Genomic DNA, 21,551 nt, shown 5'->3' with positions numbered 1-21,551 from the left:
GCCCTAAACAGCTCCCTTGTTATCGCCAAGCACTAGAAACCCCTCATGTCATTCTTACCCCTAAAGACCGTTCTTGTCACCAATTCCCCATTCAGACTTTCCCTATGAACCGCTCTAAGCGCTCTCAACTATCAGCCACACCCCCAAACAGCCCTCAGTAAGAGCCCTACACTATCAGCCAGACGTTTCCCGCCACCAACGCTCCCGAGACCCCACTCCTGTCACCAGTTCCCCGAACATTCCTTCCTGGGGTCGCAGATACTGCTCACAGACGTCCCCGTAACCAACTTCATCACCTCCGTAGCCTAGGATCCTCCGAGGGGGCCATCCGCTGCCCCGCCCCTTTACGTGCGGCCCAGCCCCCTTGGCGCGGCGTCCTGGCAAATAGCGCCGGAAGCCCCGCCCCCGACCGGTTGCTAGGCTCCGACAGCCGGAAGTCCCGCCTGCCGTGTAGTCGCCGCCGTCGCTGCCGCTGCTGCCGTCGTTGTTGTTGTGGTCGGTGCGCTGAGCTCCGCGGCTCCGAGAGCCGGTTCCGTCCCTTTCCCGCCGCCGCCATGAAGTGGATGTTCAAGGAGGACCACTCGCTGGGTAAGCACTTGGCCGTCGGCCCGGCTGCTGGGGGCCGGGGCGGCGGGTGGGCCCCCTCCCCCACTGTGGCGGCCCTGGTTCGGGTGGAGTGGGGCGGATGCCCTGCTCCGGTCTCGAGTCGCCCAGGCCCTGGTGCCTGGGGCAGCCGCTTCCTGACCCCGTGTCATCCTCCGCGGGCCCTGCTGGGAGCAGCAGGGGACAGGACCGCGGCTGCAGGGACGCCGGAACCAGGGCCTGGGCTGTGCGCAGGGCGCAGGGGGAGGAGGGCCGGGGGCCGGAAACCGACCGGGGGGCAGGCGCAGCCGTCAGCCCTGTTTGTTTCTCCCACAGAACACAGATGCGTGGAGTCCGCGAAGATTCGAGCGAAATATCCCGACAGGGTTCCGGTGAGTGTTTGGACTCTCCGCCCCCTCACCTCGCTGTCACCTCTGTCGTCTGGGACCCGTAATAGGCCCCAGGCCATTCAACAGTTGACAAGTTGAGATTCCAGTCCCAGTTAATAGTAACTGACAGGCCAGACCCGGATGTAGGCGTCCCAGGGCCGGGGCGTGAGGGGCTCGGGCTGGTGCTGTTCAGGGTGCCTCAGTGCTGAATCTCCCGATCTAGGCCAGCGAGCCGTCTGCAGCCTCGGGGCTCCCTGGCCAATTATGTAAGGAACGATGTTCTAGGACAGGGCAACAGGTCACTGCCACTTTTGGGAATGGTGGTGGAGGGAGACTGTCACTTTGGTCTTGGAAGTGGTACTTGAGTCTCAGGACGTTCATCTTTTACTTTGAGCCTCCATCTTTACCTAACTTCTAGCTCCGTTACCTCACCTTGACCCTGTCATCCTTGCCTGACCAAAATAATGTGAAAAGCCGCTGAAAACCCTTCTGCCATGTTTTCTTCTTAGTCAGTAATAAATATGATGTTATATTTCTTTCATGGTTGGGGAGACAGTTTTGTAATCCTTATTAATTTTTAATGGACATTAAGGCCTGTTATTGTAGCTCTTTGCTTGTGAATAATTCGTCTCAGGAAAGGAGTAGGAGGGACGGATTTGAAACTTGTTCAGAGAGGAGCAACAGGCCAAATGAAGAGCTTGGTTCTTGGCTGGCTGAAATTCCAGGCATTCCCATTAGTCCATCCGTTCTTGTCTCCTGTGTTCCTTGGGAACACAGTAGTGTTTCCTGTAGTGTGAAGGTGGATCCATTCTGGGGTCCTGGAGTAACGGACCATGGATGAAATCCTCCCCAGATACTCTTAGGTCTGCCCAGATAAAATGTGGAAAAGCTTAGTAGTAAGGGCTGCATTTCTCTTACATAATTGACCACAGAAAAGCACTTACCGTTTCCCTATAACACATTTATATCAATTCTTAATCTCCAGAGCGTGTGGTTTATTAAGCCAAAGACATATTTTCTCCTGCTATGCAGTTTCCCACCCACCTCCTTGCCCACACTCTGTTCGTCAGCTCCTCAGCCATGTGAGGCCAGAGCCTCCCTTTAGGAAACGCAGTCCTGACCTCTCTTTACTTTCCCAGGTGATTGTGGAAAAGGTCTCAGGCTCTCAGATTGTTGACATTGACAAACGGAAGTACTTGGTTCCATCTGATATCACTGTGGCTCAGTTCATGTGGATCATCAGGAAAAGGATCCAGCTTCCTTCTGAAAAGGCGATCTTCCTGTTTGTGGATAAGACAGTTCCACAGTCCAGGTGAGAGGTATTTACTAGATGGGCCCTCTGGTATTAGACATCTGGTTGGCTGCTTACGAAACTCCAAACCTTTGGAAGTCTGAAAACTCTTAGGGGTCCTGACTAGAAATCTGTATTTTGTGCTCCCTGACATCAGAGGTTGCAGGAAAATAATGGCTGCAATACATAAGAGTGCATTTTGGATTCAGAAAATAGAACAAGGCCTGGACTTTAAAAAAAATGATGAAACTCAGCCTAACATCTCCAAGAATCTTTTAAAACAGTTGAGAACTTATTTAGGCTTAAGCTATAGGTAGAACTGAGGCCTGAAATGAGGTTTTCTTTCCCGAAGGCAGTCCTGGCACGCTTCTCCACTGGGAGCCTGTGGGCCCTGCTGAGGCTCACTCAGTTAATCATCCAGTTTGCTTGCTTCCAAACTTGGTCAACTCTTTGACATTGTAAGTGTCTATAGCTGCCTGATCCTCAAGTCTGACAAAATGACTGCTGCACAGTAAAGGGCTCTGAAGTCTTTTTATAGACCCATACCTCCCTTGGTAGCACCTGCTTTGACTGTCAGACTATTGTGCTGCCTGGAAGCAGTCTTTGGGACTGTAACTTGTGGCCTGAATGTAGGCAGAGGCATTAGAATTCCCCTTTTCTGTGTATTTGATAGCCCAGCTTTAGTCCCCTGTGGAAAGAGGAAAATGGAGGGGCTCCGTCTGACATCTTAGTCAGTCCTTTCCCATTACTGAGTGGGTAGTTTTAGGCCCTGATCCAGATTCTGGCCCCCACCTCTCCCCTGAGTGTGAGTTCCTGGCCACATCTTATCTTAGTGACCCAATGTAGGTTTCATATACCACCCGCAGAAGTAATACTTCTAAAAGTGAAGGCTTTCAGAAGCCCTGGAAACTAGCCCAATGTTGCCCACATAGGTTCCTGGTGAAAATCCTTGAAGACTCCAGAAGAGGCCTCTGCCAAATTCCAGTTACTTACTTCTGTTAAAGGTGGAAAGCTCTGGCTATTTTTTGGTCTGATTTCCTCTTTCCCAGTGTCCTCCACCTCCGCTTCCTGGTGTCTGATAGAAAGGCAGGGGAGAAATGGAAGCTCCCTCCCTAAGGCCAGCGTTCAACCTGAGGAGACAGCCCAGGGCCTGCCCACTGGACACCACTAGTCTGCCACAGCTGTAGCTCTGGAAGCTGTGGTGTTGCTTGAGGTGATCTTGTTACCCATAGGGCTCTTCCAACCTTCCTTCCCAGGCCTCTGGGCTGTGTCTTCACCTGGGGAGGAAGCCTTGGGCATCCTTGGTTACCCTGGGCTTTCCTTAAGGTGTTTGGGGAGGTAATCTTCTTTCATAACATCTGCAACTTCTGCAGAGTCTTGGTGACCCTGTGTTTCCTACTTCCCGGAGGTGGTGGCTCAGTGGGAGAAAGTAAGTGACTAGGACCTATGGCATTGAGTTTATTTTCGTCAATTCTGATTCTCTGGTTCTTCTCAAAGGAAATGAAGCAGGTTTCTGGAGACCTTCAGATTACTCAGATGGCTCCACAGTAATCTGGCAATTAAAATGGCTACAGGTCTTATCAACTTCCCCTCCCCCATTATCCCTGAGATAGAAATAGAATTGGAAATGAAAAATGATTTTTCAGGGCAGCAGAGACTGCTTCAACCCATTTTCTCTCCAAGTCCCGTTTTCCTTTCCAGTGTGGTGAGAATCAACCCTAAAGCAGATTAAGATTACACTAGTAACTCAAGTCAGGATTTTAGGGCCAAGTAACCAGAAATCCAAGTCCTGACCCTTCAGGATTTAGTCACCAACTAGGACCCTTTTGCCCAGGCTGTCAGCTCTTTTGGCCCCAGTTAATGACTGTCACCCTACATTTAATGCAACTGTTCATTTTGGGGCTTTATTCTCAGAAAAATTTTTTTTTTGAGACAGAGTCTCACTCTGTTGCCCAGGTTGGAGTGGAGTGGTGCAATCTCAGCTCACTGCAATCTCTGCCTCCTAGGATCAAGTGATCCTCCCACCTCAGACTCCCTGATAACTGGGATGGGACCACAGGTGCGTGCCACCACACCGGGCTAAAAATACAAATTTGTTTCTAAACAAAAGAGGCTTGTGACATCATTGGGCTTTATGCAAATGTAAATCAGCCATAAACATAAACAAAAAGTGCCACAGGGTCCTTCCTAAAGCTGGCTATGATTCAGCTTCACCATCTCTTCCCAAGACAATTTGCAGCCTCTTCCTCAGGTCTTTTCAGCCTCCTTAGGGAAGCATGGAGCTTCTCTTAACCTTCATGCAGTGCTTGCTGGCTTCAAAGAGTGGCTGGGGAAATTAAAGAAGGGATGAATTCAAGCCTGCAGGAGCCCTCCCTCTCCGATGACTGACTGGTCTGCATGAAGATCAATTATGTCTGAGGCTGAAGGGGAGTAAGTTCTCAGTTATTTCTGCCTTGGAGTGGAAAACAGGCGGTCACCATGTAAAGTGTCATGATTTTTATTTAGAGTAGTTAGTATTAAATATTGATTCTATAAATAGAGACAGGCAAGTCCCTAGGTTTTACTTCCTAAATTCAAGTTCTTGTTTCATTTAAAGAAAAGGGAATCACAATGGCCTTTTCCCATTTAGCGTTGGAAAGTTGAACTCTCTGCTTAGGTGCCTGCATCAAGAATCGGGCCAAAAACGGAAGGGGAACCATGCCTTTGTTCAGACACAACTTCAGAAAAAACATCAGTGTACAGGTTTCCTACTCATGGCCTTAGAGGGGAACTCAGACCTGGCAGTCAATGGTCTTTGGTCTTTGTTTATTTAGAACATAGATAAGAGTCTTGCTAATCCTCTGTTTAAAATAGAAACAGGAGTATATCATTAAATAAAATATTTCTAAGATACTATTTGTTGTTGTTGTTGAGACGAGGTCTTGCTCTGTCACCCTGGCTGGAGTGCAGTGACACAGTCTTAGCTCACTGCAGCCTTGAACTCCTGGGCTTGAGCAGTCCTCCCACCTCACCAGGTTGGTCTCAGACTCCTGGCTACAGGTGATCCTCCTGCCTTGGCCTCCCAGAGTGCTGGAATTATGGGTGTTACCCACCACACCTGGCCAGATATTATAATTTGACTTTGGGAAACCTGTGCTGTTTAAGAATATGGTGTTTATTTGCTTCTGGATCTTAAAGAGATCTTCAGTAAAAGGAAGCTGTGATGTCTTGGAAATGAAAAGTGATTATCAGGGCAACGGAGACTGTTTCAAAGCCATTTTCTCTCCAAGTCCCATTTGCCTTTCCAATCTGCTGAGAATCCACCCTAAAGCAGCTTATACCAGTAACCCAAGTCAGGGTTTTAGGACAGAGTAGCAAGAAATCCAAGTCCTGACCCTTCAGATCCCAATTAATGACTTCACCCCACACTTATTCATCCTTTATTTAGAAATGTGCTTAAAGCACTTGGATCATTTCTGGGTAAATACTTAAGGACAGGACATTTTTTTTTTTTTTTTGAGACGGAGTTTCACTCATATCGCCCAGGCTAGAGTGCAGTGGCACGATCTCGGCTTACTGGAACCTCCGCCTCCCAGCTTCAAGCGATTCTCCTGCCTCAGCCCCCGAGTAGCTGGGATTACAGGCGACCACCACCACGCCTGGCTAATTTTTTTTGTATTTTTAGTAGAGACGGGGTCTCTACTAAATACAATATGGGGTCTCACCATATTGACCAGGCTGGTCTCTAACTCCTGACCTCAGGTGATCTGCTGACCTTGGCCTCCCAAAGTGCTGGGATTACAAGCGTGAGCCACTGCTCCCGGCCTAGTTGTTCCTTTTTATCAGATAAATATGTGCTGTCCTATGCCGGGCGTGGTGGTGGTCGCCTGTAATCCCAGCTACTCTGGAGCTGAGGCAGGAGAATCGCTTGAAGCTGGGAGGAGGAGGTTGTGGTGAGCTGAGATCGCACCACTGCACTCCAGCCTGGGCGACATGAGTGAAACTCTGTCTCAAAATCAAAACAAAAAAAGGAACAACCACCAGTGGTTAATCTTTATATTTTGGAATCTTGAGGAGCATCAGGGCCTTATTAACTTTGACTGTGAAGCCAGTGCCTCTCCAGCATTGACAGTAGTGGTCATTGCCCTTCCACCTCCTACCACCTATCCTGCCCTGCTGGAGAAGAGATAATCCAAGGTCCAGTGGAAGCACATGGACTCCAAAGCAGATGGGTGCCCAGGTGTGTTCATCAGCCCAGCCAATTCATGAGTCAATGTAGACCCCACAGCCTCCATGACCTGCCCTTGGTTGGGGTGAACGCAGGTTCTCTAGGGATTGGGCATCTACACAGTTCTAGGTCAGCCTCTCCCAATGCATAGAGCTGTTGAGTAGCATAAACTGATGTCTGTCTAGAGTCACATGGCCATTCCTAATGTGGATCCTGCTGTAACTTTCCCTTTTTTATTGCACAGTTTCTCCACTGGAGAAATGGTTTTGCCTGGATCTATGTCCTTCAGTGGAGGGGTTGGGGAGAGGGCTTTAGGGGCAGTTTAAGTTCATTTTCACACAGTACTTCAGGGTCCCACTTCACCTGAGATTCGCTCCATAGCTTGAATCTGCCACTGGCTTTACCCATTTTTTTCCTTGCCAGACTCAGAGCTTGGAAGGTGGCAGTGCCTCTGTACTCAGAGCAGCATCTTTCTCAGATGAATGCATGTGATACTTGATGCCACAGGGTGTGCATTTGTGTTAGGGACTGGAGGCCATCTTCAGTGTTTTCTACAGCCACCTCCCAGCAACTTAGGCAGCAAGGCTTGGAGCTGCAGTGCTGCTTGCGAGTTGTCAGGGCATCCAGCAAGCCTGTGCAGCTTAGCTGGATAGATGCATTAGAGCTGCCTCCGTGCTTCAGGATCCTCAGGCATCCTAGCCTGCTCAGTGCTGTGTATAGCTCAGGCCTCCAAATTCTGAGGGAGAAGTTTATCTTCTCAGAGGTTTGTGGAATGTGTCCCAAACTGACACACCAGCCTTCTGCTAATAGACTGCCTGCTAGTGAGGGTTGCATTTTGTCTCTCTGCACTTCCATTTGAATATCCTTTTAATGGGACTTTTAAAAAATGAGTTAATTTTTTTTTTAAGTCTATTTGTGGCCCAGCTCATTTTGGCTGCAGGCCAAGTTATTCTGACTCTGCATGTATGCAGTCCGATCCCATAAGTGCTGTTTTCAAATCAGTCTTGCTTCATGAGACCCAGTAAAGCCTCAAAATTAGATGCATGTTCAGCATTGAGCATTGTCAGTTACCAAGTTCTTTGCCCAAGGGGTATCCTGACTATAAGGACACAGTGCTACTGCCAACTAAGTTTCCGCATGAGGTTGTGTGTCAGAAAAGGGGAAATATTGGATTCTTAAGTCATTAGGCACTAAGGCATCTGGTTGTCAAATTACAAGATCTGAAGGAGAGAGCCCTAAGACCTTGCTACTCAGCATGTGATGCAGAGACTGGCAGCAGTCGCCTTACCTGGGAGCTTGATGTTCCGATGATTGGTACCAACATTTGTATGAGAAGCACTGTTCTAAGGAAGATCTCTGCAGAAGGTACAAGGACTCTAATGTTAGGTCATCAGAACAGGTCTAGCTGTTTGGACATTTGGAGGCAGCAAACCGTGGTGGTCTCCTAGTTTTTTGACCTGGAGTGAATTTAGAATCTCTGTGCCTCAGTTTTCTTATCTATGAACTATGGATTATGGTACTATCTACCTCATAAGGTTGTTTTGAGGATAAAGAGTTAACATATGTAATGTATGAGCAGTGCTTCGCGCATACACATTGCCATTATAGTTAGGATTTTTACTGTCAGCTTCTGTAGCTACTGGGGCACTGCTTAAACAGATTGATGAACCCAAGTTTTACTTAAAAGACAATGGAATCTAAAGCCAGAAAGGAATGAAAGCCACATGATTGTGGGCCTCTTCTCCTGCCGAGTCAGGTCTCAGTGTCTCAGGACGTGCCTTCAACAGTAGCGGTCCAGTGGTCATTGTTCACCATGGATAGCATACACAGGCCTGGGGGTGGGCTGCTGGTGTTTATGAAGCTCCTCAAATGTTTCTAATGTAGCAACGGGATTTAGAATCATTGTATTAGGGCTTCTAACTTGCTAGAAAAAGAGCAGAACTTAGTCTGTTTGGGACCAAACTTGACAAAGGCACTATGGGGCGACTCTGAATTGCACACAATGTCCGCTACTGCATCTAAACCCATCTGGTAATGGCAGTGGGGAGATGTTATGACAGTTGTCATCAGGGTCACCCTGGACACTTGGACAAATGGAGTAAAGAGTTGTGGCAGTAGCTGTAGTTGTTTTCCCATTAGCCTCATTCTGAGGAGTTTCAGAGGAAAGTGGGGTTATTCTCTGGGCCTTCTCAACCACCAGGGTAAAAATCTTGGGACACTCAGCCTTTGTTCAAGCCCTTCTGCTAGTTTCTGGCTTGTCATTTCACTTCCTGGCTCGTCACTCTACTTCCTAATCACATAGCTTTTAAAGATGACCCTCCCTTCTCTCCCACAACAAAAGGTCAAGCATCTTCCTTCTCAACCTGGCTGCACATGGAATCATCTTAGGCATTTAAAAAATATGCTGATGAGGCTGGGCACGGTGGCTCATGCCTGTAATCCAGCACTTTGGGAGGCAGAGGTGGGTGGATCACCTGAGGTCAGGAGTTCAAGACCAGCCTGGCCAACACGGTGAAATCTCACCTCTACTAAAAAAGAAAAAAAATAATTTAGCTGGGCGTGGTGGCATGCGCCTGTAATCCCAGCTACTTGGGAGGCTAAGACATGAGACTTGGTTGAACCGGAAGGTAGGGGTTGCAGTGAGCTGAGATCCTGCCACTGTACTCCAGCCTGGGCGACAGAGCAAGACTCTGTCTTAACAAAACAAAAACATAGTGATGATTTCGTTGGTCTGGGTAGCGCTTGGGCGTGGAGATGTTTTTAAAGCTCTCCAGTAAGATTCTGATGCGCAGCCCAGGCTGCGGCCCACGGCTGCAGGTGTTGTTCCTCCCTCTACCCACTGCCCCCTAAGTCCTGTCCTGGGGCAGTGCTGTCAGTAGAAACGGATGCAAGCCACGTATGTAATTTAAGCATTTTGTAGTAGCCACATTAAAAAAATAAAACCAGTTGAAATGTAACTTTTTTTTTTTTTTTTTGAGACAGTTTTGCTCTCGTTGCCCAGGCTGCAGTGCAGTGGCACGATTTTAGCCCACTGCAGCCTCCACTTCCCAGGTTCAAGCGATTCTCCTGCCTCAGCCTCCCGAGTAGCTGCGCCACCACGCCTGGCTACTTTTGTATTTTTAGTAGAGACGGGTTTCACCATGTTGGTCAGGTTGGTCTCAAACTCCTGACCTCAGGTGATGCGCCCACCTTGGCCTCCCAAAGTGCTGGGATTACAGGCGTGAGCCACTGCGCCTGGCGGAAATTAATTTTAATGATATATTTTATTTGACCCAGTATATACATAATTTTATCATTTCAGCATGTAATCAAAATAGAGCTATTTTGCTGCATTTTGATACTAAGTCTGAAATCTTTTTTATGTTTTACACTGCACATCCCAATTCAGATGAGCCACATTTTCAAGTGCTGAATGCAGCTAGTGGCTACTGTGTTGTAGCAGCGATACAGGACATTTCAGTCATAGCAGAAATTTCTGTTGAACAGTTCTGTTCCAGGGAGTCCTTATTTTACAAATTCCAGGCTAAGAGATCCTCACAGGGAGCACCGTTTTTATTGTACAAGATGCCGATGACAGGTTGTTTCATATTCATAATCAGCCCTCCCCCACATTGTTACTTAATAATTCTCATCTACCCACACAGCCATCCGAGCTAAGCTTGCAAATGGGGCAGGAAGAATAGGAAAAAAAACTCAAAACGTCCCCCTTCATAAATGTGGTATTCGTCCATGTTTACATGGAGGTCCCACTCAGCTCTTGAGGAGCAAAGCAGCAGGTGGGGCAGTCACTGCTTCCTCAGGTTGAGGCCTTGGACTGCTCCTTATCTTCCCCACTGGCCCTTGGTTTATGAGTCCCCTTTTAAGGATCTGTTGTGACCGACCTATCTGGGCTAGTGACCTCAGATGTCTTAGACTGAGCATCTTACTACTGTTTCTGGTTGACCCCTCCACTCATGGTCTTAACATATTTGCACCTCCTCTCATCTCAGAGAGTACAGTCACGGGGCAGAGCTTGCATAGGGATCCAGGTGTTACTAGTCTTACTCTGGAGCTGGTCCAGCTCAGTTTCATGGCACAGAACTAGATTAGGTCTCCACTGTGCAGTCTGTTTTACCACTTAGGGAAAGCCAGCTTTCCTACCCACACACGTTTAGTTTGAAGACTATCTATTTTTGGAAGGTTCTTTGGGAGGTTGGGCAGGCTTCTTTGGATCCCAGATACATTTACAGCTTTTTGCATTAAGTGTGCGGAAAATAACTTCTCTTTGATGATGATGATACAGATCTTTGGGGGCACAGGGGTTTAGCTGGGGAGCTTCTATGATAATGAACCCAAACTACTCTTCCTTGCTAGGGTCCTTTACCCACACAGAGGTGAGCCTTTCAGGTTTTTCATTTTGCTTAGTTTCTTCTCTCCTCCTTGGTATTCATGTGTTAACCAGCCAAAGTCCCCTGAGGGAGCTGGCTTCTTTAAAGGATTTACTTGGGAGGATGTCAAATGGCTTTGTCTTCTGCAGACTTCATTTATTTTAATCTTTTTATGGCTCCTTTCTCTTTCTTTAAAACAGGATTATAAGCACACAGCAGGTACTGACACCTGAAGTCTTTTTACTAAATTCCTATCCTCAGGCCATCCTTTTTCTCCTGAAACTTGGACTCCAATTTTCAATGATTTTTTTTTTTTGTTTGTTTTTCTCTTTCAAGCCTAACTATGGGACAGCTTTACGAGAAGGAAAAAGATGAAGATGGATTCTTGTATGTGGCCTACAGCGGAGAGAACACTTTTGGCTTCTGAGGGCCATTGCTGGGCTAGGTGCACCGTAACTGCTTGTGTATCTTGTAAATAGCCAGCCATTTTCAGTTATTATACCAGAACCTCTTCACATAGACCTATTAGTGCATTTGTAACTGGATTTATTTCTTAATATATTGGAAGGTTTTGTTTCCTTAGATTAGTAAATTATCATACAGAGTTTTATTTTGAGTTGTTCTTTCTGTGCACTGTCCTCATGGCTGTATTATCCAGGAAACTTGTCCTTCTGGAAATCATATTTAATGATATTTCTATATCAAAGTGAGGTAGGCGTGGTATTAAAGTGAAAGGGAAGGTGATACATTTATTCTGGGTTATGCTTGAAGTGTTAGATGGCTAAGTATTAAAATTATCCAAATTAAATCCTTAGCAGTCAGAACACTTGCTTCACTAGAATATGCCAACTGCCAATCATGTTGGACTGAGCTAATTTGTTCCTCTTTCTGAAACTATTAAGGTAAATAATTAACAATAAAAATTATCTCATAAAGGCATTGCACTGTGGCCATGTCCTTTATTCACCTCCTTTTGGATGGGTCAGAGAAGAGGCTCCTACATCTGGCAGGTCAGGAAGAGGGCTTGTGGAGGTCATGGCTGCACATCCTGGGACCGGGAGCCATGGCCAGGGTCATAAGGAGAGACATTGTTTTGAATAACTAATATGTTCACATGATTGAGGTATCAGGACAATACAAAAAGGTATACACCGAGAAGGCTTGTTCCCGCCAGCTTCCTAACCACCTCTGCCCTTTATGGGAAATTACTTTTACTGGCTTCTTGTTTCTTTTCAGTATTTTAAAAGTAAATAGGATAATTTAAAGGATAGTATAATAACATAGTAAAAAGGATAATTAAATATGAATACATATCCTTACTGTCTTTTTTTTTTTTTTTTTGAGGCAGAGTTTTGCTCTTGTCATCCAGGCTGGAGTGCAGTGGTGCAATCTCAACTCACTGCAACCTCCACCTCCCGGGTTCAAGCACTTCTCCAGCCTTGCCTCCTAAATAGCTGGGATTATAGGCATGTGCCACCATGCCTAGCTAATTTTGTGTTTTTAGTAGAGATGAGGTCTTACCATGTTAGCCAGGCTGGTCTCAAACTCCTGACTGCAGGTGATCCACCCACCTCAGCCTCCCAAAGTGCTGGGATTACAGGTGCCCACCACTACACCTAGCTTGTTCTTTTTATCTTTTTTTTTTTTTTTTTTTTTTGAGATGGTGTCTCGCTCTGTCGCCCAGTGGCATGATCTCGGCTCACTGCAAACTCTGCCTCCTGGATTCACACCAGTCTTCTGCCTCAGCCTCCTGAGTAGCTGGGACTATAGGCGCCCGCCATCACGCCCGGCTAATTTTTTTGTATTTTTTTTTTTTTTTTTTTTGAGACAGAGTCTGGCTCTGTCACCCAGGCTGGAGTGCAGTGGCCGGATCTCAGCTCACTGCAAGCTCCGCCTCCCGGGTTCACGCCATTCTCCTGCCTCAGCCTCCCGAGTAGCTGGGACTACAGGCGCCTGCCACCTCGCCCGGCTAAGTTTTTTTTTTTGTATTTTTAGTAGAGATGGGGTTTCACTGTGTTAGCCAGGATGGTCTCGATCTCCTGACCTCGTGATCCGCCCGTCTCGGCCTCCCAAAGTGCTGGGATTACAGGCTTGAGCCACCGCGCCCGGCCTGTATTTTTTTTTTTAGTAGAGACGGGGTTTCACCGTGTTAGCCAGGATGGTTTGGATCTCCTGACCTCGTGATCCACCTGCCTTGGCCTCCCAAAATGCTGGGATTACAGGCGTGAGCCACTGCCCCCAGCCTCTTCTTTTTCTTATACAAAGAAAACATATACTTCTACCTACATTGCTTTCTTTCATTTAACATTATATTTTAGTGATCTTTCCGTATCACTTCTGTGCATCCTTTTAATGTTCCTGCGTTCTTTAAGGTACTGCTTTCTACTCCCTTCTTCCTAAAAATCAAGATTAGATTTATCTATGCCCATGAGTTTCATTTCTCACAATTAGTATAGATGTGTAGGCTTGCTAGGACACAAATACATTTGAGAGGAAATGCTTAGTTACTTTCTTAAATCTTCTGCAGACATACTGTGTTGGTGGCTAGAGCACTACTACACAGACAAGAATGGAGAAACCAGGTATGTCCCAGCAGTCTAAGAACATGTAATTAAAATGACTCACACTTTCCATTGGGGAAGAAACAAAGACCTTTAACTTTATTTTACCAAATTATATAAGTAGCTCATCCAAGCTCTCTACTGATGTCACCTTTTCAGTTGGGATCAGAGGAAACATTCTTAATTTGTTACAAACATCTTGTTGGGTCTTTACCAAACTTGAACTAATAAAATCTGTTTCTCTTTGCTGATAGTTTCACACTAAAAGCAGTTAGACACTGACCTCAGAGTGAGCAAGTAAAGGGAAAGCGAGCTCGGTGTTACTAAAGAATCTTATTTGCAATGACATACTCCGAATTCAAACTGGCCTTAGCATTAAAAAGGCAGTTTATTATTTCGCCTCTCAGAGGGATGGTTCACTGGCTTGAGGTGTAGCTAGAACCAGGGATCAAATAATAACATTAAAACTCCATCTCTTGGTTTTGTTTTTCTGTGTGTTCTCCATGTGATGGCAAAGATGGCCCCATCTTTGGAGTTGCTTAGCAACTCCAGTGGAAGGAAGAACATCTTTTCTGAGAGCACTAACAAAAGTCCCTGAGAGGTCTCTGGCCTTGCTTGGACTACCAGGCAGCCCTGGTTGGGGCAGAGAATGGTGAACCTCTGCCTAAACATATGAACAGAAATAGGATTTTACAGAAATGGAGGAGGGGTGGCTTCCCAAAGGCATTTTGATTTATTTGTTTCACAACCACAAACCCACAAATGCAACCGAGAAGAAAATAGCTAAAGAGAAGAAAACCAAAAGGCAAGTATCGCTGAAGCCAGTCGTGGTTTTTTGTTGTTGTTGTTTGTTTGTTTTTTGAGACAGAGTCTTGCTGCGGTCAGCCTGGGCTGGAGTACAATGGCACAATCTCAGCTCACTGCAAACTCCACCTCCCGGGTTCCAGCAATTCTCCTGCCTCAGCCTCCCGAGTGGCTGGGATTACAGGTGCACGCCACCATGCCTGGCTAATTTTTGTATTTTTAGTAGAGACAGGGTTTCACCGTGTTGACCAGACTGGTCTTGAACTCCCGACCTCAGGTGACCCACCCATCTCAGCCTCCCAAAGTGTTGGGATTACAGGCGTGAGTCACCGTGCCCAGCCATGTTTTTATTTTAAGTAATTTATAGTTAGCACTTATTAAGCACCCTCTAGATACCAGATGATTTACATACATTATCACAATCTTCAACAAGCCACCGTAAGATAGGTAGTGAAGTTTCCACAGCCACACGACTACCGAGAGGCAGAACTGAGACACTAAGTGAAACTGAAGAAGAATGACGTGGTTGGCAATGTCAAATCATTTCATGATGTTGTTTTTTTCTATTTATAATGTGCCTGGGAGGACTCTGGCCTTGCTTGGCGTACCAAACAGCCCCACTTGGAGCAGGGACTGGTGGGAGGGAACGGTGAAACCTTCTTAACCATGTAAATGTAGGATTATACAGAACCCTACAGAATAGGATTAACCATGCTGCATACTAGGGCACAAATACAAATAAAGTACTATCCTGTCTTCCAGGAGGTTTCCGTCTGGCGGTAAACCAACATGTAAAGAATAATTACAAAGCAGTGTTGTAAGTGCTGTAGCAGAAGTACTGGAACAGAGGCTGGAGTAGCTATCGGCTACAAAACAAACCATTGAAGAAAGCAGCACCCATTTGGAATATCAGTCAATAAAAGTGGATTTGTCAATTTTGCCTTTAAAATGTAACATCTAAGTGAAGATTTAAAAAGTTAAAAAAAAAAAAGCATATATTCTTCCCCCAAACCCTAATCCTCAAAGACACTAGACTTGTAAAATTGTACAGATGAATTTTACCAAACTAAGGGACCCCTTTCTTAAAGTGTTTCAGAGATTAGAAAATGAATAATTATATTCATTTTGAGACTTAAAATCTCAGTGTTAAAACTTTATAAAGATGGTATAAGAGAAAAAGTTATAGCTTTGTCTCATCGACATATAAAAATCATATATATATATTTAAAAGAGATGGGGTCTCACTGTTACACAGGCTGGAGTGCTGTGCTGTGATCACAGCTCACTGTAGCTTCGAATTTCTGGGCTCAAGTGATCCTCCCACCTCAGCCTCCCGAGTAGTGCCTGGCCCCCATGTTTAAAATATAACAGCAATGGCCTGAAAAATGAACTGGATGACCCATGACTCTATAACGGTTATATATGAAAAAACAGATTCCTATATTACACATAAATTCAAGGTGCATTAAATATCTGAATATGAGACGGCCTGGTGGCTCACACCTGCATTGCCAGCACTTTGGGAAGTTGAAGTGGAAGGATCCTTTGAGGCCAGGAGTTTGAGCCCTGGGCAATATAGTGAGACACTGTCTCTACAAAAAATTTAAGAATTAGCTGGGCCCGGTGGTGCATGCCTATAGTCCCAGCTACTCAGGAGGCTGAAGTGGGAAGCTCAAGCAATGAGCCCAAGGAGTTTAAGGTTGCAGTGAGCTATGATTGCACCACTGCACTTCAGCCTGGGTGACCCTGTTGCAAAAAACAAAAACAGGCCGGGAACAGTGGCTCATACCTGTAATCCCAGCACTTGGGAGGCCGAGGTGTGTGGATCACCTGAGGTCAGGAGGTCAAGACCAGCCTGGCCAACATGGTGAAACCCTGTCTCTAGGGCGGGGCGTGGTGGCTTACGCCTGTAATCCCAGCACTTTGGGAGGCCGAGGCAGGCAGATCACAAGGTCAGGAGATCCAGACCATCCTGGCTAACACTGCAAAACCCCATCTCTACTAAAAATACAAAAAATTAGCTGGGCGTCATGGCACACGCCTGTAGTCGCAGATACTTGGGAGGCTGAGGCAGGAGAATTGCTTGAACCTGGGAGGCAGAGGTTGCAGTAAGCTGAGATTGCGCCACTGCACTCCAGCCTGGGTGACAGAGTGAGGCTCTGTCTCGGAAAAAAAAAAAAAAGAATAAAGAATAAAAAGAAAGAAAAGAAAAGAAAAACCCTGTCTCTACTAAAAATTAAAAAGCCAGACGTGGTGGTGTAATCCCAGCTACTGGGGAGGCTGAGGCAGGAAAATCTTTTGAACCTGGGAGGTGGAGGTTGCAGTGAGCCGAGATCACCGACTCTCAAACAACAACATCAAAACAACAACAATAAAAACAAACCACCCAGTAGAAAAATGGGCAAAATACTTTTAAACTGAGATTAGAAAAAAGGAATAACCACAAATTCATTTTGAGACTTACAAAATCTCAATGTTAAAACTTTAGCCGGGCGCGGTGGCTCAAGCCTGTAATCCCAGCACTTTGGGAGGCCGAGGCGGGCGGATCACGAGGTCAGGAGATCGAGACCATCCTGGCTAACATGGTGAAACCCCGTCTCTACTAAAAATACAAAAAACTAGCCGGGCGTGGTGGCGGGCGCCTGTAGTCCCAGCTACTCGGAGGCTGAGGCAGGAGAATGGCCTGAACCTGGGAGGCGGAGCTTGCAGTGAGCCGAGATTGCGCCACTGCACTCCAGCCTGGGTGACACAGCGCGAGACTCCGTCTCAAAAAAAAAAAAAAAAAAAAAAAAAAAAAAACTTTATAAAGACAACATGAAGCCATGCACAGTGGCTCACGCCTGTAATCCCATCCCAACACTTCAGGAGGCCAAGGTGGCAGGATGAATTGAGCTCAGTTTTTAAGGCCATAGTGAGCTATAATCATGCCACTTTACTCCAGCCTGGGTGACAGAGTAAAACCCTGTGTCCAAAACAAAACAAAACCCACAAAAACAAAAAGACAGTGTAAGAGAAAAAAAATTATAGCTCTCATTTATCAACATAGATAAAGTTTTTATTTTTTTCAAGAGATGGAGTCTCGCTCTGCCACCCAGGCTGGAGTACAGTGGCGTGGTCATAGCTCACTGCAGCCTCAATTCATGGGCTCAAACAATCCTCCTTCCTCAGCCTCCCAAAGTGCTGGCCAGGCTTAAGCTACCATGCCTGGTCTAGCATTTAGATCTTTAATTCACTTTAAATTTATTTTATGTATAATTAATATAGGAATCTACTTTTTTCATATGTATATAATCATTATTTTGTTAATTCCCACAAAAGAGAAAACCTAACAGGTCAGTAAACAAAATTCTTAACATCATTCAAGACCACTGTCACTGTACCAACTCTAGAATGTGCCATTCACAAAGACTAAACTGTGAACAGTGCCTCCTAGAGTTGTGTGGTGTCTACACTGTGTTATTGGTGGCCTTGTAAAAATCTAAAGGAAACTGTGGAATATAACTTCATCAAATTGGCCGAAATTAAATTTTCAACAAATGAAATGTTGGTGAGGATGTGAGACATCTAGAATTGTCGTAAATGACTGTTGTGTACGTAAACTGGTACCATCACTTTGGTAAAAAGTTTGACACTGTATCTAGTGAAGTTGAAGGTGCCTGTAATCCATGGCTTAGCGAGTTTTACTTCTAGGTATATATTCCAGAAATATCCCTACATGTGTATAAGAGACATGTAGAAGAATGATCATTGCAACCTTGTTTCAACAAAAAATTGGAAACCAACTAAATGTCCACCACAGGAGAATGGAGAGATATGTGGTATATTTATACAAAGGAATACTGTATAGCAGTTGAAATAACTAGAGCCACATGTGTCAACATAAATAAATCTCCAAAACAGTACTGATAATGAAAAAAGCAAGAGGCAGAAGTATATTCAGCATGATCCATTTCTATAAAGTTTAAAAATTTGCAAAACAATTATATTTATTGCTTATAGATATAAACTTAGGTAATAAAAGTATAAACCATGCAAGGGAATAAACATCAACTTCAGGATGGTGGTTCCCTAATGGAGGGAGGGAAATGGGATCAGGAAAGGGTAAATATGGGGTTTCAAACACTAGTCATGTCTTCTTCAAAAAGTAAAAACCTGATGCAAAGATAGCAAAATGTTTACTGTTGGCTGGTGGGTGTTTCTTTTTTTTTTTTTTTTAAAGACACAGGGTCTCACTATATTGCCCTGGCTGGTCTTGAATTCCTGGGCTCAAATGACCCTTGCACCTTGGCGTCCTGAGTAACTTGGATTACAGGCACATCACCATGCCCAGCTTCTTTTTACTTTTATGTTTGAAATATTTCATCACTTTTGTTTTAAGTTACACCAGTGAGAATAGAAATTGGGTCCTTCTCAAAGGACAGCATGTGGCTGCCTCCATTTCTCACTTCCTCTTCCCTCCTCAGCTCAAGATAGGCAAGCTTCTGCCCCTCCACTTCTCTGCCCCAGAGTTTGCTAGGCTTACCAAAATAACCTTGTCCCCCCACCCACCCCGTGGATACTAGCCACCACACCCAGCTAATTTTCATAATTTTTTTTGTAGCAATGGGGTGTCACTATGTTGCCCAGGCTGGTCTCAAACTCCGGCCTCAAGGGATCCTCCCCAGCACCTGGCCACTTTTTTTTTTTTTGGCACCAATCTTCTTTGCCTGTCTTTAATATATTCTATACTTTATATTACTTCCAGGATGTCTCTCCTGGAAGCTCCTAATTGTCTTTCTCCTGACTTTCCTCTGGTCTCTCAGTCACTCTCGTTTCTATGCTTTTCTACCTGCTCCTGAAGTCTCCATTTCCCCAGGGTTCCCTCCTCACCAGTGTCCCCTCTTCTCCATCTGCACATTCTCTGTAGATGACTTCATCTAACCCATGTCTTTGATGACTCCAAAATTTTTATCTCAATCCCATCTCTCTCCTGAGCACTAAACCAGTCCCTCTAAATGCCCACTCTAGGCCCTTATCCTGCCAAAATCTTAACCTCTGAAACTGGGTACATCTCTGCCTACATCTCCTGGCCCCCCACAAAACCAGCTCCTCTTTCTGGTCTCCTTTCACATCCATGGCATAACGTTCCATTCTGTCACCAACACGATGACCTGGGAGTCATCCTCAACCACTCCCTCTTCCGCTCCCTGCGTTCGCCTCGCCCTCTGCCTGTTTCTGAAGTCAGTCCCTCCCTGTGGTTCCTCAAGCCCGTTGCCTGGGCCTCATCATTTCTCTTGAAGTTACTACAGTAATCCCCTAACTATGGTCTCCTCACCACCATCCCTGCTCCTGCAGTCTGTTCTTGCTACAGCAAAGAGTTATCTTTCTAAAATGTAACTTCATCTTAGCACCCATCTCTCAAAATCCCTGAAGTGCAGAGTGGTCAGGATAAAACTATTCTCCTTTGCGAGGCACTCAGAGTCCTCCCTGCTGTGACCTTCAGCCTCATCCCCAGCTTCTCCCATACTCCACTAGCCCAGCCATGCTGTGCTATCACCTCTAGCCTTTATGATGTTTCTCCACTGCAAATACCCTTCCCTCTAAACTGTCCCCACATGTACCCCCAGTTCTTCTTGCTTGCTGTCCACTAATATTTCCCCTTCACCAGTTCTTTGCTAAGAACGCTGCACCCTTCTCCCAGGTTGGGTATGAGACCTTTGTCACAGTCATCCTCACACTGCGCTCTTCCATTGCAAAGTCACTTGCCCATCTTCCTTTAGTCAGGAGCAACATGAGGACTCTCCCTTATCCTTGTACCCCAGGTGCAGAGCAAAATGCCTGGCACATTGATGGCATCCAGGAGGTGTATGACTGCTCTTACGTGGAACTGAGAGGCTGCTTAACAAGCACCGACACGTCTTACTTTTGCAGCAGCAGCTGAAACACACTGGCCACGAAGAGGTCTTAAGGCAGGCTTGTGCAATCCCAAAGGTGGCCAGAGGATCTCTTTCAAGGAGAGTTTGGAGGGAGGCAATATAAATGTTCTTATTCTCAAAAGACTTATTCTTCATTAAACAGAAAAAAGGAAAGCCTTAAAATGTACAACTTGATTCCCTTTTTCATCTTTATTTCTTATGGTTTGGATATTTGTCCCTGCCCAAATCTCATATTGAATTGTAATCCTAAATGCTGGAGGTGAGGCCTTGTGGGAGGCGTTGGATCATGGGGCAGATCCCTCATGACTTGGTACTGTCTTTGTGATAGTTCTCACAATATCCGGTGGTTCCAAGGTATGTGACACCTCCCTCCACTCTCTCTCTTGCTCCTGCTTTCACCATGTGAGACGCCTGCTCCCACTTTACCTTCCATTATGAGTAAAGCTTCCTGAGGCCTTCCCAGAGGCAGATGCTAGCACTGTTTCCTCTACAGCCTGCAGAACTGTGAGCCAATTAAACGTCTTTTCTTTTTTTTCTTTTTTTTGAGATGGATCTCACTCTGTCACCCAGGCTGAAGTGAGTGGCGAGATCTCGGCGCACTGCAACCTCCACGTCCCAGGTTCAAGTGATTCTCCTGCCTTAGCCTCCCAAGTAGCTGGGATTACAGGTGTCCACCACCACGCCTGGCTAATTTTTTTTGTATTTTTAGTAGAGACGGAGTTTCACCATGTTGGTCAGGCTGGTCTTGAACTCCTGACCTCCAGGATCCACCGGCCTTGGGCTCTCATAGTGCTAGGATTACAGGTGTAAGCCACTATGCCCAGCCAAATGTCCTTTCCTATAAATTACCCAGTCTCAGCTATTTCTTTTTGGCAATGCAAGAACGGCCTAACATACCTAAAACCAATCCTGGTGGCTGACAATGAGGAAGCAAAGCCACAGTTAGGAGGATCCACATACACCTCTGTGATCAACAGCTTTGCTCCTTCACCTGGAGCTGTTGCTTCCCGATGTGGGATGGAGGGGTGTAGACAAACACATGTGCAGACACCTGGTGTGCAGCATGACACTCTACAAACATCTGCCCAATAAGCTTGTCCCGAGGACAGTCATGTTTATTAGCAAAAGCTCTGGAAATTGGGACTAGCAAATTGGAAGGAGTTACTTAGAAGCTGGCAGACAGACGACCTTGGCTGGAGTTTCCTAAGTGCTAGTCACTGCATGTGTGGTAGACACTCCTCCTATACCTATCACAACCCCATTGCCAAGTGGGCAGAGCTGCCCTCATTTCAAAGGTGAGGACACTGACACTTTGAGAATGATGTTACCTACCCAACATCACACAACTAGCACATCCTGGTGCCAAAATTCACGCTTTGGTCTAATGCCCAAACCCATCTTTATTTTACTAGTCCAGACAGTGAGAATTAAAGGC

At 45.9% G+C, this 21,551-nt stretch overlaps 1 protein-coding gene across 5 annotated transcripts; it reads left to right on the top strand.

Moving 5' to 3' along the window:
- The first annotated feature begins 420 nt into the window (after window positions 1–420).
- Window positions 421–20,282, top strand: GABARAPL2 (GABA type A receptor associated protein like 2). Of its 5 annotated transcripts, none has more exons than XM_009196881.3 (5): window positions 421–588; window positions 919–974; window positions 2,111–2,283; window positions 13,364–13,418; window positions 20,003–20,282. In XM_009196881.3, the coding sequence occupies exons 1-5, from the start codon at window positions 555–557 to the stop codon at window positions 20,069–20,071; spliced, it is 387 nt and encodes a 128-aa protein (XP_009195145.1). In that variant the 5' UTR covers window positions 421–554; the 3' UTR covers window positions 20,072–20,282. The 5 variants fall into 5 exon arrangements, with proteins under 5 accessions (XP_009195145.1, XP_009195146.1, XP_009195147.1 ...); XM_009196883.4 differs by lacking the exon at window positions 20,003–20,282 and adding an exon at window positions 14,964–15,136 and having other exon boundaries at window positions 443–588; XM_009196882.2 differs by lacking the exons at window positions 13,364–13,418; window positions 20,003–20,282 and adding an exon at window positions 11,173–11,775 and having other exon boundaries at window positions 424–588.
- The last annotated feature ends 1,269 nt before the right edge of the window (window positions 20,283–21,551 follow it).

Source organism: Papio anubis, chromosome 18, assembly GCF_008728515.1.
Source record: "Papio anubis isolate 15944 chromosome 18, Panubis1.0, whole genome shotgun sequence".
Taxonomy (NCBI): Eukaryota; Metazoa; Chordata; class Mammalia; order Primates; family Cercopithecidae; genus Papio; species Papio anubis.
The sequence above is the reverse complement of the archived record's forward strand: the minus strand, read 5'-3'. Positions and strand labels throughout refer to the sequence as shown.

Coding starts and splice junctions, on each gene's coding strand:
- GABARAPL2 (XM_009196881.3), top strand. CDS start 555: ATGAAGTGGATGTTCAAGGAGGACCACTCGCTGG. Junction 975..2,110: donor AATATCCCGACAGGGTTCCG/GTGAGTGTTTGG, acceptor TTACTTTCCCAG/GTGATTGTGGAAAAGGTCTC. Junction 2,284..13,363: donor AAGACAGTTCCACAGTCCAG/GTGAGAGGTATT, acceptor AATCTTCTGCAG/ACATACTGTGTTGGTGGCTA.